Source organism: Alligator sinensis, unplaced genomic scaffold, assembly GCF_000455745.1.
Source record: "Alligator sinensis unplaced genomic scaffold, ASM45574v1 scaffold31_1, whole genome shotgun sequence".
NCBI classification, from domain to species: domain Eukaryota; kingdom Metazoa; phylum Chordata; order Crocodylia; family Alligatoridae; genus Alligator; species Alligator sinensis.
The window spans coordinates 4,463,926-4,477,838 of NW_005841884.1; the positions used below are offsets into that span (position 1 = coordinate 4,463,926).

Here is a 13,913-nt window from a genome sequence, read left to right on the forward strand (position 1 = left end):
GGCCACAGTTGGAGTACTGCGTCCAGTACTGGGCGCCGCACTTCAAAAGGGATGTGGCCAGCCTGGAGAGGATTCAGAGGAGGGCCACCCGCTTGGTGAGAGGGAAGCAGGACAGGCCCTACGAGGAGAGACTGAAGGACCTGAACCTGTTCAGCCTCAGCAGGAGGAGGCTGAGGGGGGACCTGGTGGCTGCCTACAAACTCATCAGGGGAGATCAACAGCAAATAGGTAGAGCCCTTTTCTCCCCAGCACCACCTGGGGTGATGAGGAACAATGGTCATAAGCTGATGGAGAATAGGTTTAGGTTGGAGCTCAGAAGGCAATATTTTAAAGTTAGGGTGGCCAAAATCTGGAACCAGCTTCCCAGGGAAGTGGTCCTCGCCCCTACCTCGGGCAAATTCAAGAGGAGGTTGGACGATCACCTGTCTGGGGTCTTGTGAACCCAGCATTCATTCCTGCCTGTGGCAGGGGGTCAGGCTAGATGACCTGTTCAGGTCCCTCCTGACCCTAGCTACTATGAAACTATGAAACATAGAAGCTTCTTTATGCTCAGCAGAAGGGTAACTGCTGGCTGGGAGGGATGGGCAGAGGGGTGAGAAAAGGAGAAGGAGGTGATGATGTGGCATCTCCTGGATGGGTTTTGTTTGGAAGAAACCTGAGAAAGGGGGCCCAGAAAGGAGGGCACTGCAAAGGAGTGCTGTAGAGTGCAAGCAAGGAGAATAGCCTAAGATTCATAGATTATAAAGGGCTGGAAGGGACCTTGCAAGATTTCATAGATTTCATAGACATTCGGGCTGGAAGGGACCCCAGCGGATCATCGAGTCCAACCCCCTGCCTGGGGCCAGGAAGTCAGCAGGGCTCATAGGATCCCAGCAAGATAAACATCCAAATAATGTGGGTGCTTGACCCACCTCTGGCAGCAGTCTATTCCAAACCTTGGGGGGCTCGGACAGTAAAGAAGTTTTTCCTTATGTCCAGCCTGAAACAGTCACAGAGGAGTTTGTGACCACTCGATCTTGTCCTCCCTTAGGGTGCTCTGGTGAACATTCATTCCCCCAGATCCTGGTGACCACCCCTAATAAACTTACAGGTGGCCACCAAATTGCCCTGAGCCTGTGCTCTTCCAGGCTGAAGAGTCCCATAGCTCTCAGCCTGTCATCGTAAGGTCTGTTTTCCTGACCTCTGATCATGCACGTGGCTCTCCTCTGCACTCTCTCAAGCTTCTCCACATCCTTTCTGAATTGTGGGGCCCAAAACTGGATGCAGTGCTGCAGCTGCGGCCTCACCAAGGCCGAGTACAATGGGAGAATGACGTCCTGGGATTTGCTTGAGAAACATCTATGGATGCAAGCCAGTGTTTTGCTCACTTTACTAGCCGCAGCATCGCATTGAAGGCTCATGTTCATCTTGTGGTCAATCATGACCCCCAAGTCCCTTTCCTCCGTTGTACTAGCCAGCATAGCACTCCTGAGCCTATAAGCATGCTGCAGGTTTTTCCTCCCAAGGTGGAGAACCTTGCATTTTTCAGTGTTAAACACCATCAGGCTCTCGTCCGCCCATTTCCTGAGCCTGTCAAGGTCAGCTTGGATCGCCCTCCTGTCCTCAGGTGTGGATGCTTTACCCCAGAGTTTGGTGTTGTCGGCGAACTTGGCCAGTCCAGTTCTGACACCAATGTCTACATCATTGATGAAGAAGTTAAAAAGTAAGGGGCCTAGGACAGAGCCCTGAGGGACCCCCACTGGTCACAGGGCACCACGACGATTGACTTCTGTCAACCACCACCCTCATCGGGTCCAGCCCCCCTGCACTAGGCAGGAAAGACAACGGGGGTCAAGTGACCCCAGTGAGGTGACCGTCCAGTCGCCTTTTGAAGGTTTCCAGGGTAGATGATTACACCACCTCTGGAGGGAGCTTATTCCACAGTCTGCACACCCTATAGAGAAGGGGTGTGAGTTTGGGGTCTGGTATGGGTATCTGCAACACGGTGGTTTTCAGAGGCCCTGCACCTTCAGCAAACAGTACTATGGGGAAAGCTATGGGAGACCCTGGGGAAAGAATCAGTGTGACCTTTATCAATGGTAGATGGACTGACTAGCTCGGAGAGGGCAGAGAGCTGTCCTTTTGTCTTGTGTTTTGGCTGCTGTTAAGTCACATGACTGAGGACAGCATCTGTGTGGATGGAAGCTCGTTCAGCAAGGTTGTTTCAGAGTATAGCTGTCAGCTTCTTCACGCTCGACTGGATTGACAGAGGTTGATTAAAACACACTCAGTGGAGGGAAATCTGTTGTCTAGACATTCCCTGTGGGGTCCCAATCCTGCTACCGGTCTGCTGCACACAACTTGCTCCACTGTCCAGAACAAACATGCTGAACTCTTAGTGGTTTGGTTTGTCATGGGCCAGGGTCATGTCCAGATTTTGGGTGTCCTCTTTTTTTCTGAAGCTTGTGAAGTACTAGGATTCATGGTTTGAGTCTGCCTCTTAAGACGAACACTTGGAAACTAAGTGCGTGGGGGAGACTGGCTGGGGGGCAGTGAGGTGCTGGAGTGTCAGGAGAAGATGCATTTATCTGGTACTGGGACAGCAAGGTCATCTTTGTTGCTGGATAATTCCTGCTCTGAACTTGGAAAGAGGGGTCCATCTACTGAGGATTTAGGGTTTCTCTTGGGAAGGACAGTCTGAAAATGTTCTGGTTTGACAGATCCTGACTTAGGATACTGTGTGCTCTGCCTCCACAGAAGTAAGCAGAAACAAATACAGCCATCAGGAAATGCACAGAAAGAAGTAAGTGAACCCAGCTATTTGCTGCAGAAGAAAGCGCACCCTTTAGGGTCCCTGCATGCGACCCTCTCTCTGACATCTCAGGAATCCTGCTAATGAAAAAGCAGCCCTGCACTTCCCCAGCTTGGCATGCACCCTCAGACAGGCACTCTCTTTGTTAATTCCCAGCGGACATCAGGAAAGACTGGAAAGCTGTGCAGGCCAGGAACACAGACCTGCCAGGCTTCCTTGGTGTGGCGGTGAATGCTTCTCTGCTCCAGTAAGTGTTGCAGGTTCCCCCAGAAAGGTAGTCAAATTCACCTGTGGGCTCATTTTTCTCCCCCTTTGCCTCCAAACTGTAAATACAACTCTAGAAGGTACAGGGAACAGAGTCTTATTGATTAGCTGTGTGCCCAGAGAGGTAAGAGGGAAGGGGAGAAGGCCAAGAAATGTCTGGAAGAGGATCTGGCTGACAGAGGCAGCTCTGAAGTGAGCCCTGCTGTCAGACATGGCTTGGCCAGGGGTCCTGGCAGTGGGACTGGAGTCTCTAAAAGAGTTCCTGCAATCGCCAAGTTGAGGGATCGGTGACTGCCATGGGACATGTCTGCACAGGACTGCCATGAGGATGGACAGGGAAGGGGAAGAGTTTTCCACTGAAGCTCTGAGTGCACCACAACCTTACACCAGCAAGGAACCTGGTCCACTCTATTTTCAGAGGCACAGTGAAAAGAACAAATTCCTCTGTCTGGTGGACCATCTTTAATATGGTTAAGAAAAAAACAGTAGACACCAAACAAGGTCCCCAGAAGAGATGGGGCCAGGGTCCCAAAGTATGCACTTAGTAATTCCACACCTGAATGGAGATACATAAGAAGATTCCCTGAAATCACTAGGTGTAGCAGATAGGAAAACCCTGATGTTCTCTCCTTTCAGTTCTATGACTGTTCAAACATGCTCTTTCACTGGACAGGATTTATATGGTTCCTGACAAATTTTCAGAAGCTTCATCTGTATTCCTCTGCTGTAGATTACAAGTTGCAGGAGGAGGAAGGATTTTTTTTTTACTAAGGTCTCTGTCGTCAAATGCAGATTTGCCACAAGTAAAGCTTTTCACAGGAATTTCCAGAGTCCAGAATGAAATTCCAGGAGACACCTTGCCCTCCTCCACCTCTTCCTCATCAACACCCTGTTGGCTATTCGGGGTGGGGTACCTCTTGAACTTTCACCAAAAAAGTGTTTCTTTTCACACTGGAATAGAAACAAATGTCAAAAACTTCAGCCTTGCTTTCTAGTCAGCCCCTATATGAGGTGGTGTTAGCCACTGCCTCTCTGGGGTTGCCAGCAGTGGGTCTCTGAGAAACAGGACCGGTTGTACCCTGCTCACCTGAATCCAATGTGCTGCAAAACTGGCAGCTGTCCTGTGAGGCTGCCTCAAGCATCTGCCCCTGAGCCCTCAGTCTCCTATAGGTCTGAGTGAGCTCACAGTGTGAATCTGGAGCAGCCTCACAGGTAAACTTCTGGCTTGGGACTGGTTGAGTGGATTTGGATGGGTGGAGCAGGGTTAACTCCTTTCCCTCAAGAAAGCTGCCACTGAGTTGGCACCAATGTACCCTGGAGTGTCTTTGTCAGGAAGGGTCCTGAGTACCAGTTCTTCCTGCAGTCCCTCAGCTGAGACTCAAACATAACTTGTGCCTATGCATGACCTGAGTCCATAAAGAGACTGGACTTGCTATGGGAGGGTCCAGCTCCTTGCACAGAGGGGCTGCCAAGTCATCAAAATAGCCCCTTGGGGGATCTCCCAATCCTTGGACAGGTTAAGCAAATGCAGAGCAGCGTAGCTGGCTTCGTGCCTTCTTACCACTGACCCTTACTACAAGAGGTGTGTCTGGGGCTTCCCTAGACCCCAGACAATCTCATGAGGCACAGCCCCCAGGAGACTTGTCACAGATGGGAAGGAAGTAAAGGGACTGGTCCAACCTGTGCTGCAGTCAGCACTGTCCCTGCCATGGGGCTGGTAGGTTGCACTCACAGGCTCAAGTACAGGTCAAAGATAACCAGGGGCTAAATGCTGCTAAAAAGCTCTGCTCCTCCTTGCAAAAAGTTCCTAGACCATGGCTTCCATGGAAAGCCGGGCTCTGTCGAGACATTAGCACTGGGGTCTGTTCCAAAGCTCCTTCTCCCACAAGGGCTGTGACATACTTGCTCCTAGCTCTAGCAACCCCCTGCTTCCCAGACTGCACAGCAGGGGTGTATATTGTGTTTCTCATGGGCTGGTGGAAGAGAAAGGGATAGAAACTGGGGGCAGTTTCCTGAAGAAGAATAAGCACCTTAATGAGAAAAATACCTTATAGAGTAGCATATGTACCATGTACTGCAGCTGAGGTAGAGACAGACACCTTGACAGCAGAAGGAATGTCCAAGGAAGCAGCTTGCATCTGGTTTGTGCTGAAAACAGCTTTGCAGGGCAGCCAAGGGACAGCGTGTTTGTTGTAACTGTTCCCACTCAGGACAACCATGGGGGCTGAGCTTTGAATATAAATTTCCTTGAAGCTTGCGGGCATAGTTCTGTAGCTAACTAGAGCTTGAACATGACTAAGAGGGATGATCTGACTTCATTGGTCTTTTGCTGTTTATTGCTACAGGAGCTCCTACAAGATCTAAAGTGGATCAAGACCCCTCATGCTAGTTGCTGTGTAGAAGGCAGAATAGATTTGCACCTGATATGTATCTAGTTTGGCTAGGCTATATATATATCTATATATATATATATAGCATATAAGCTTTCGTGGGCTGAAATGAGCTTGTGCTCTCTCTATATATATATCATATATAGAGAGCACAAGCTCACTTCAACCCACTTTGGTTAGTCTGTAAGGTGCAAATCTACCTCGCTTTCTACTTGACTTCAGACTAACACAGCTAACAACGTCTGTGTAGTTACTGTGCACATCCATATATAAACACACACAAGGATATGGAGAGACTTTGCACCAATCTAGGTAGACAAAACACAAGAGGGAGGGAGAAATATTAGGTGACTTGCCCCTGTCCACAGGGAAAGCTGTAGCAGAGCTGGGAATCAAAGTCAAGACTCCTAACACCAGTTTTATGCCTCAGCCTCAAAAAACCCATCTTTTTTCTGTTACAAACAACATGCTGTGGAGGAATGTCAGGCATTCCAGCAAAGGAGGGGAGTCCAGTACCACATCTGCAAGGAACAATGACACAGGAGTGAAGGAGAAGGCAAGACCTCATGGCAGATCAAAAGCAGCAACTACATGACCTGTTAATTTGCTGCATGACTCTGGGCAAGTTCGTGTTGTCCTAGTGCTCACGTAGCAGCGGGAGATAGCCTAGGTGTGAGACTGTCTGCCCAGGGGAGATTAACTTACACACACACACATACACACACACACTCACCCAGAGGCCTTACCTTTTTTGGACCTTTGCAGGGAATCTGGAACAGGTGTGTCCCTAACTTGGGGACACTGGTTGGCCCTCAGCTGAGTGATCTCCTGGCTGCTGTTCTCCAGCCTCCTTTCTAGCTCTTCCTTCTCTCGCTCCAGGTGCCTCTTCTCCTCCTCCAGGGAAGATTTGTTCCTCAGGAGGTCTCTATAGGCAGTCTCCATCCTGCTGGCTTGGGACTTTTGCTGGGTGGTCTCCATCCTCAGGCTGGCCAGCTGTCTCTGCAGTGACTCCACAGTGGAAGCAGAGGAGTCCTCCATAGCATGACTCTGGGTCACCAGGCTCTCCAGGAGACTGAGCCTTGCCTTGGCAGATTCCAGCTCTGAGCGCTGCATGTTGCTCTCCCTCTGCAGGTCCAGTATGGCTGGCATGGCCTGGTCAGACCCTGGACAGCTGGCCTCATGTGGGCTGGGGACCGTAAATGAGTAGGTACATCTACCATGCCTGTCATTGGCTCTCCGGAGGTGGACTGTGCTCCCCAGGGCACCCTGTAGCAGGCTCAAGGAGAGCAGCAGGCAAGCCACAAGCATCGCTCCTGCAGATGCTGTCCCTTTAAGCCCTGCAGCCGGGACCCCTTTGGTGTAGTGCCTCTAAAAGCAGAGCTGCCTGCTGATTGCTCCTGTGTGCGCACAACAGCGGAGTTTGCCGGATGTTTTATTTATACAGCTGGGAATTGGAGCAAGGGGTGGGGAGAGGGTCGGGCTGCCAGAGGGCTAAAATAACAGGAACCTTCCAGACCTCTGTTTTGGATTTCTTAAAGGAGCAGCCTCCCCCTTACACGGTGCTGGCTCCCTCCACCTTTCTTCCAGCTCAGGGCTGGACACTTCCATAACATTTCCTTTTAGATGTGAGCCAAGGGCTTTATGAAGGCCCAGCTTCTCCCCGCCCCGAGGCAAGTGGAAATCAGGAGTTGCTCCATTGATGTCTGTTCATTTGCACTGATATCAAACGAGTGCAAGCAGGAAAAGAACTGAGCACTAAGGTGTTTTTATTTTCCCTAGTTTATAACCTGTGACGTGCAACAGCCCAAATATTCCCCATGGAAGGAATAGGAGAAACAGATCCCCCTTGTCTCAAACCCTGCCTCGGTAGCACGGTGCCTGCCAGGGAAAAAGGAGAGTCTTATGGTTCAGACAACAGACAAGGAGATGGGAGATCTGTTTAATGCCGGCAATTACCATTTGAGTTCAGTTCAGCCTCTGTGTCCTACAGACTTGTGTCTAAAACTCTGTTAAAGATGCCTAGGTTAGCAACATGTGTGGCTGGCATGTACATGTATATATACAAGTATGTGAGTGAATGGAGTAAAAGTAAAATCTCTGCTGATTTAACAAGACAGACAAAACATTCAAATTAAAACCTCCTCTGGAAGTTGTAGTGGGGAAAGGCCAACAAGGTGGATGTGCTGGTGCTGTTCTCCTTGCCTACCCTGGACAGCGTTCAGGTCTTGAGAGGTACACAGTGAACCTCAGAGGAGCTGAAGCAGCCTCTGCGGCCCCTCAGAGCCCTGCTACCTGAGCTGAGTGGACAAGGCAGGATTGCCCTAGTCTGCATGCTGGGCAGACAGCAGCCGTGATAGTAGGAGGGAAGGTGCCAAAGCAAGTGACTGGCCCTTTCTTGCTTTCCCCCGGCTCCTGCTGATTGCTGATTGCCGCCCCAACAGCGAGACGGTGTGCAGTCAGCACGGGGAGAATCCAGCAGCTGCTGAGTAAGAGCAGACTCCATGGAAATGACAGGAGGATATTCATCTTACCAACCTGACTCATCCAAGAGTGAGGCATGGAAATGAAGCCCCAACTTTTCCCTTTGCAATACTATTCACATTGTCTTAAGCAGTAACTCTGCCCACAGTTTCATGCAATTAATGGTGCAATAAAACAGGTAATAAGTAAGAATAGGCATAATAATTTTGTGGTTGGTTTCCATTGTGCCTTAATTGAAGGTGTGGCTGGTGTGCTCCCAGCCTGAGGAAGAAGAGTTACTTGATCCACAGCGCCAGCCACAGGAGCACACTGGAGCCTTGAAAGGTCCCCATGCACTCCCAAGGCTGGGAGCACTTGCTCAGCTGACCGACACATCAAGTGTCTGGCTTGCTACTTGTGGTGCAGAGGACCCCAGGATCACAATCATGATCCCAGCTCCCCCTGCACCAGCAAGGAGGCACGGTTGGAATCCAATCCCTGATTCCACGATCGCACCTCCTGCCGTGCACGTGTGGCATGGCAGGAGACACGATTGTTGGGATGAGGGATCAGATCCCATTTGGGGATCAGATCCCATTGTGCCTTTAACTAAATGTCTGTCAGCAGTCCAGGATGCTGGTTAGCAAACAAGATGGTGCTGGTAGCAAGGCCTTCATAAGGAGCTATGGTTCCAAGGCAGCCAGTCAGCATGACCATCAAGGCCATGGTGCTAGGTATCAAAGGCAGGCATGTTAACTGACTCTCTTAAAAATCTTTTCACCCAGTCTAGACAAACCCCTTGATCCCTCCCCTCAGCTGGTCCCCTTTCTCCCTGATTGCGCCTCACCCCTGCTGCCTGACATCAAGTACTCTGTGCCAACAGACTACATTGCTGCAACACTGGAATATACCCTGTCTCTGTGTGGGGCCATTCCCTTGCTAGCAGCTGTAAAGGTGTCTGTGCTCCACGTAGCTAGGCTCTGCACAATCCTTGACATGCTCCCTACTGGTTCCAGTTGGTAATTAAGCTTTCCAGCAAAGCAGCAGATGATCTGGGCTACTGGTTCCTGAAGTTATTCATCTTCTGGTAAAAAAACCAGGAGGGGTCCCTAGAGCTCTGTGGACAGATTCCACCAAGGTACGTTCCCATCCACTAGAGCTTCCAGATGGAAGGTTGCAGTAAGGCACACCTGTGGGTAGGACACACATTTTCTAGGTTTGATGCTAGTCCCTGTTCCTGGGTTGCCAGGGGGTCTGCCTTCAGTACAGAAGGTTCAATGCATTTGCATTTTGAGAGCAAGGAAAATATCATTCTGAGAGTGCTGAGGCTTTCTATCCCCCCTGTCGTCTCACAAGTGTACAACCATTTAAGCAGAGATCTCAACCATCAGGGATGTTTATCTTTCTGCCACCCAAACAAGGGGCAGTTAGACATAGTTGTTCAAACTATAATCATTGCTGGAGTATTTTTTTCCTGTAAATTAAGTGTTGCTTTGTATTTCCATTTAAAATTTAGGAAGTTTAAGCTAGTATTAAATTCTGATGCATAATAATGAAGTGTCCCTTCCATTTGGGTGACATTGCATTGCTTGGCTCAGTGGTTGCTTATTGCTGTTCATATATTGGTAGCAGTTAAAGACTCTGACCTAGATCAGAGCCTTGTTGTGCTAGATGCTGTACATGCACCCTATGAGAGTGAGTCCCAGCCCCAAAGAGATTCCAGTCTAATCAGCCACAGAGTGGGGAGTAGGAAATTAAATGCAGAGAGAGGCAGCCTATTCAAGGGGTCAGTAGTAGGTTGGAGAAAAGTCTCAGTCTCCTGGCTTCCAGTTCAGTGCCTGCTCACTTGGGTCCCAATTCTTTTATGCGCTCTGTTAGATTTTGCAGGTATGGTCTCCGAACTGTTTTATTTGTGGATTTACAACTGAAAACCAGCAAGGAGAATCTGTAAAACTAATTAAAACCAAAATTGAGAGTGGCTTGACTCTGAAACCCTCTGGAAGATTTTCTCTGTATGGCAGCTTAGCAATGAATGGCAAAACTGGGAGTAAAAGAGACTTAATTGTCATAAACAAAATGAGATTTGAGTTGAAGTTGCTGTCAGGATTTCTAAAATATTGACCAAAGCTGAATCTCAGCTGGAAGCAACTGCTGAGGAGTTAACATATAGCCACCTATGTGTTTACTTTGGATTGGGAATCCAGAAATTTGGGTTCTAGTCCTAGTTTGCCTGTTAGGTGACTTGGGGCAAGACATACCTCTGTGCCAATTTCCTCAGCTGTTATTGCAGTGACTCTCCCCTGTATTTGAGATCTCTACATAAAAGCACAATAGGTATTGTTGACACCTGTCTCAACTCTCTCCTCCTCTCTTTGGTCCCTCTACCCTTGTAGAGTTTCTTGTGCCAATCTGAGCTGCACTGTGAGAAATGCTGGTAAGAACAGAAATGGCAAAAGTTGAACAGGTGCCTTCAGCTGTGGAAATGAAGAAAGAAAGAACACAGAGGAGAGAACAGAGGGAACATGGGGCAATCAGCAAGGCTACAATATAGAAAATCTTTTTTTCTTCATTCTGCCTTTCAAAGACAAGGTGTGCATTGTATTCTGGGGCATGCTGTATGTGGGAAGATACTGCAGCTTGGTAGCTACCTGAAGATCACTCGGCCAGAACATAAAAGCTAAAATTGTAAGCTGTTTGGCAGCACTGCCATCCCAACAAGCATTGCAGTCAGATTGCAAAGCAACCTGTGTGTATGGCACTAAGTTAAAGGTGGGTCCCCAACAGGCCTTGAGAAGCCCATCTGCTTCCCTGCAGCACTGTATTGGGGTTCCCAAGTCTGTAAGCACCAGTGATTGGGCTAATAACATTCAAATCTACCTCTCAGCTTTGTGGCAGGACTGATTGTGTTGTCTCTAACCCTTCTGGCACAGGGAGCCTCTCAGACTCGGCAGGGGGTGTTTCCGGGGCTGGGGTTTTCCTGGCTTTTCTTGGTAACTTGTTCCTTTGTCTTACTTTTCCTGTTTTTATCAGGTTTAACCTGTTAGTATTTTATTTTCCCTGCTGCAGCGTCAGCCCATTTTTGTTAAAGCAACCAACTTCCAGGGATCAAATCTGGGACATGGTCCTGGCTGCTCCACAGGCCTCCAGGACGGAAAGTAGCTTGCATCACTTCTGGTTCTAGTTACCGTGGCATTTCAGAGAGGCTCATTACCTGTGCTAAGAGGTACAGCAATTAGCTGGCTGAGCACAACCTTATGTGAACACGGCTCTCCTGCCTCTGAGTCGGGAAGCAGCCACGGTGCCCAGCACAATCATGCTGTCCTCTCAGCAGATGCAGGAGGATGAGTGGCAAGGTTTAGTTCTTTGTGGCTCATTGCAAAGGCTCTGTATCAGGACCTTCCCTTTACTAGACACTCATGCTCATAGCAGCCATCAAATTGGGTGCTGCCAATGGAAGCCCTGATTGACAGCTGCTAATCAGTTCAACTGCTTGCTGCTAAAGCAGCATGGACTACGGACTAGTTCAGGCCTGGCACTGATCCAGGACTACTTTTACAAGTATAGGACAAAAGTTCTGTTTCTTTTGTTGGTTGCTTTAATTTTTGTTCATTCCTTGACAAATGAACCATTTCTGCCCTCTCTCCAAAGCCTGCTGACATTCACTGAGAGAGTTAACCTGTCCTTTCCCACATTGATGGTCACAACATACCCCAACCTCTAACTCTTCATAAGCATTGTGTCTATTGTGGCTTCTATCCTGCAACCCCTCCTGTTGACTACATATTTTTAATAATATCATGTCAAAATTTGATCAGATTTCTCTATAAAAACATAATGGCTTTGCTAGCCTTGTGATTTCCTCTTCAATGCTTTCCAACATCAACAGTGCCAATTTGGACAATTTTATCTCAAATCCTCCTTAAAGCCTCAGTCCCCAGGGCTCCGTGATTACGTGAGAATGTTTTTTTTCAGTTTCTAGCTTCCATAGGTTGCAGAAGAGTTCACACAGTAGCATAACTAGAGTGGGATGACTCAGGCAGCTGCCCCAGGCTTCAACTTGCAGGGGGGAAGGGGGAGCAGAAAAATATCAGCTGCCATCCACACCGGTGGCACGACAACAACCATAAGGTCCCCATGTGTCCTGTTGCCTGAGACATGTGGATGCCTTGTTATACCTTTCAATTCGCATGACAAGGTTCACACAAAATCCAAAGACCAATGAAAAGAATCTGAGAGGTTTTCTTTTTAAACTTTGCATGTGATGAAGTGAGTTCTTGCTCAAGAAAGCTTATGCATCTCTGATCCAGTTACTCTATAAAGTGCATCTCTACCCTCCTTTCTTTTTAAACTTATGATTTATAAGTCAACCTGATCGTTTTTTGTATGGGTCCAACTCATTTTTTTGACTGGAGCTGGCTGTTGCCACGTGGCATGTCTGTGTCTCAACATCATGTTACTAATCTCAGTCGATTTAATTCAGTGACTCCAACTCCAAAATCCTCTTCTCTTGTACTGTCAAGGCCAAACTGGTATTTCTGTATTTGATTAAGCCTTCCTGTGAAAGTCTTGCATTAAATCAGTTACATCCCAGACTTTTTAGCAGTCACGCTGCTTGGAAGGGAAAAAAAGATCTAAAACCAGCAGACTGCTGGCTCAAGCAGCCCTCTTGGGAAACAAAATTTTTGGAGGTCTGGTCTGCCGAGGAAAGGTATTGTTGCAGGAAGTCCAGCAGTTCTGTCTTGGAGCCCATCCAGAAAGTGCAAAGGGGAATGTAGTAAACCCATTGCAGGAACCTCTGTCCAGCAAGCTGAGAAGGATGATGGCCTTGAACTCATATCTCCCTCCACCCCGACAGCCCAACCTCTGCATACAGAGCACTCAGGCATGGTAAACGTCCTGATGTGGTAATCCCTGAGGGACCATTCCCCCCTCTAACCTCTGCCCCCCTAAAAAAGGAAAAGCAATTGCTATACACTGCTCCTCTAAATCAGATGGACCATGACCTGGGTAGGGGAGACCAGCAAGCTGATCACTGGGCTATGGTCACGGGCTTCTTAGGCTGTCTTTATCCTCTGTCTCTTCTTAGGCTGGCAGCTTTCCCAGGAAATGGGAAATGCCTCGCTGGTCTGAAACATGCTTGAAAAGTGACCTGAGGCAAAAGCAGTTATTTGGCATCCACGTGAGTGACAAGCCATCAAGACAGCATTCCCGTGGAGGTATTCTTCAAGTGCCAGTGCTGCAGACTTTGCTTGGAATTTGATCAGAGAATTGGGATCTTTCCTTCTCCTGCATCATGCCCAGTAATAATGAAATATGCTCTCAGTCACAACTGTGCAGTACCAGTGTTGTCTAGGATAACGCAGATGAACTAAAAAGCTTCATGTGCAAAGAGCTCTGATTAACTTCCTGGATCTCTGTTAGGGCTGGAGCTTTGTACAGCTAGTGTCTCAGATGGAAGACTTCCTCTTGAGCATGCCCAACCATGAGTCCATCTCTGTCCCTCATTCCTCCCGTTTTCTTATATGTATGTTTGCCCTGGATTCAGCCCTGACTCTCTACTGTTCACGTTCTTCTGGAGAAGCTGGAAGCTGTTCCCATTCTTCATCCCTCTTTAAATCTATATAAAATGGTCTCAGTTGCATCTCAGCCCCCACTCTATACCTTCATTTTCCTGTCTTGACTATTGTTCCTTGTTGCCTTGACTATTGCAACTCACTTTCCAGCTTCCATCCTGTTAGGTGTTGCTAAGCTTCACTTGTCAGCAGTGCACCATAACGCTGCGGGCTCTCACACCTGCTCCCAGGCGGCTCAGCAAAGCAGCTCTACTCTACAGTCCTTTACACAGCACGCCAGAAGCTGCCAGTTTCTTACAGCATTTAAGAGTCAAACAGTTCTGTCATGCCTTCCTTCCTGCTTCATGCCACCAGGTCCCAACCACTACTGCAGGTACTGGCACTTCTGTGACTTAGTAATGTGAGATCCAATTAAGTGATCAACTGAGGCCAGCA

At 48.5% G+C, this 13,913-nt stretch overlaps 1 protein-coding gene across 2 annotated transcripts in view; it reads right to left on the bottom strand.

Annotated features, from left to right (window-relative positions):
• The window catches only part of MYOC (myocilin), a 17,828-nt gene extending 10,935 nt beyond the window's left edge, over nt 1–6,893 (bottom strand). Inside the window, exon 1 of one of the 2 annotated variants that reach the window (XM_006017745.2) lies at nt 6,192–6,893. In XM_006017745.2, coding sequence (XP_006017807.1) covers nt 6,192–6,753 — 562 coding nt within the window. In that variant the 5' untranslated portion in view covers nt 6,754–6,893. The remainder of the gene's footprint in view (nt 1–6,191) is intronic. The other variant, XM_006017746.2, reaches the window with a different exon arrangement.
• Nucleotides 6,894–13,913: the final 7,020 nt, after the last annotated feature.